The 1163-nt window shown below is 56.3% G+C and overlaps 1 protein-coding gene across 1 annotated transcript; it reads left to right on the forward strand.

Moving 5' to 3' along the window:
• Positions 1-395: 395 nt before the first annotated feature.
• LOC137643150 (uncharacterized) lies at positions 396-827 on the forward strand. Its single transcript, XM_068376001.1, has 2 exons — positions 396-550; positions 626-827. Exons 1-2 carry the CDS (start codon positions 396-398, stop codon positions 825-827), a joined length of 357 nt encoding a protein of 118 aa, XP_068232102.1.
• The last annotated feature ends 336 nt before the right edge of the window (positions 828-1163 follow it).

Here is a 1163-nt window from a genome sequence, read left to right on the forward strand (position 1 = left end):
TTAACGCTGGTACCCAAGGAGTTCCCCCATCCCTCCCCTGCGGTGGCACATGTGAGCCTGTTCGATGGCACGTCCAGACGGGCCGCCCAGGTACCACCCCGACCCGCCGAGGTGCCCCTGCCGCCCCAGGAGGAACATGCGGCCAGGTTGGAAGCCTGGCTCCAGCAGCATTTCGCTACGACGACATTCAACACAGCCAGTAAGCCACTGCCAGTGATGCAGGGAAACCGCACCATATCCACCTGCTCCCAGGAACTACGTCTTACGCATGCCATACCCCAGCATCAGTGCCAAAACACTGGGAAGAGGAAGTGAAGGCCCACCTTGAAGAAGATGTCGCCCGTGGCGTCATAGAATCGGTACCTGCCGGGCAGCCAACCGAATGGTGCGCCTGTATGGTGGTGGTCTCCAAGAAGTCAGGACAGCCACGCTGTACAGTCGACTACCAGCGCCTCAACGCATCTTGCCTACTGGATACACACCACACCCCCGCCCCATTCGACATGGTGTCTGGGGTACCTAAGCACACATTCAAGACCGTGGCGGACGCGTAATGGGGATACCACCAAGTGGAGTTAGACGAAGAAAGTCGCAATCTAACCACATTCATTACCCCCTGGGGGAGATTTCGTTACCGTCGTACACCCATGGGGCACTGCTCCGCCGGCGATGTGTATACTCGACGATTGGACGACGCCATCCAGGACATCCAGAGGAAATATAAGTGGGTAGACGACACCCTACTCTACGACGACAGCATCGAAGGGGCCTTCTGGCATGCCTACGACTTCCTCGAAACATGCTCAGCCAAGGGTGTTACCCTTTAGCCGGAGAAATTCTAATTCGCAAAAAGGGAAGTAGACTTCATGGGTTTCAACCTGGGCTGGGAGGCCTACAAGCCAACAGAGGAACGATTGGTGGCCATCAAGAACTTCCCGATGCCACGTCAGCCCTCTATCACCAACATGATGGCTTGGTACGGATTCGTCTACCAGCTGGCGCCTTTCCTCCCGACAGCTCCCATCATGAACCCATTCAGGGAGCTCCTCAAAATACCAACCGGGAAGGCAGTGTACTAGGACGAGGCAGTCCGCACCAAATTCCATAACCCCCAAGACATGATCTGCCAATTAGCAAAGGACTGACTGGCCTACTACGACAGG

This window comes from Palaemon carinicauda, chromosome 6, assembly GCF_036898095.1.
Source record: "Palaemon carinicauda isolate YSFRI2023 chromosome 6, ASM3689809v2, whole genome shotgun sequence".
In the NCBI taxonomy this organism is placed as follows: Eukaryota; Metazoa; Arthropoda; class Malacostraca; order Decapoda; family Palaemonidae; genus Palaemon; species Palaemon carinicauda.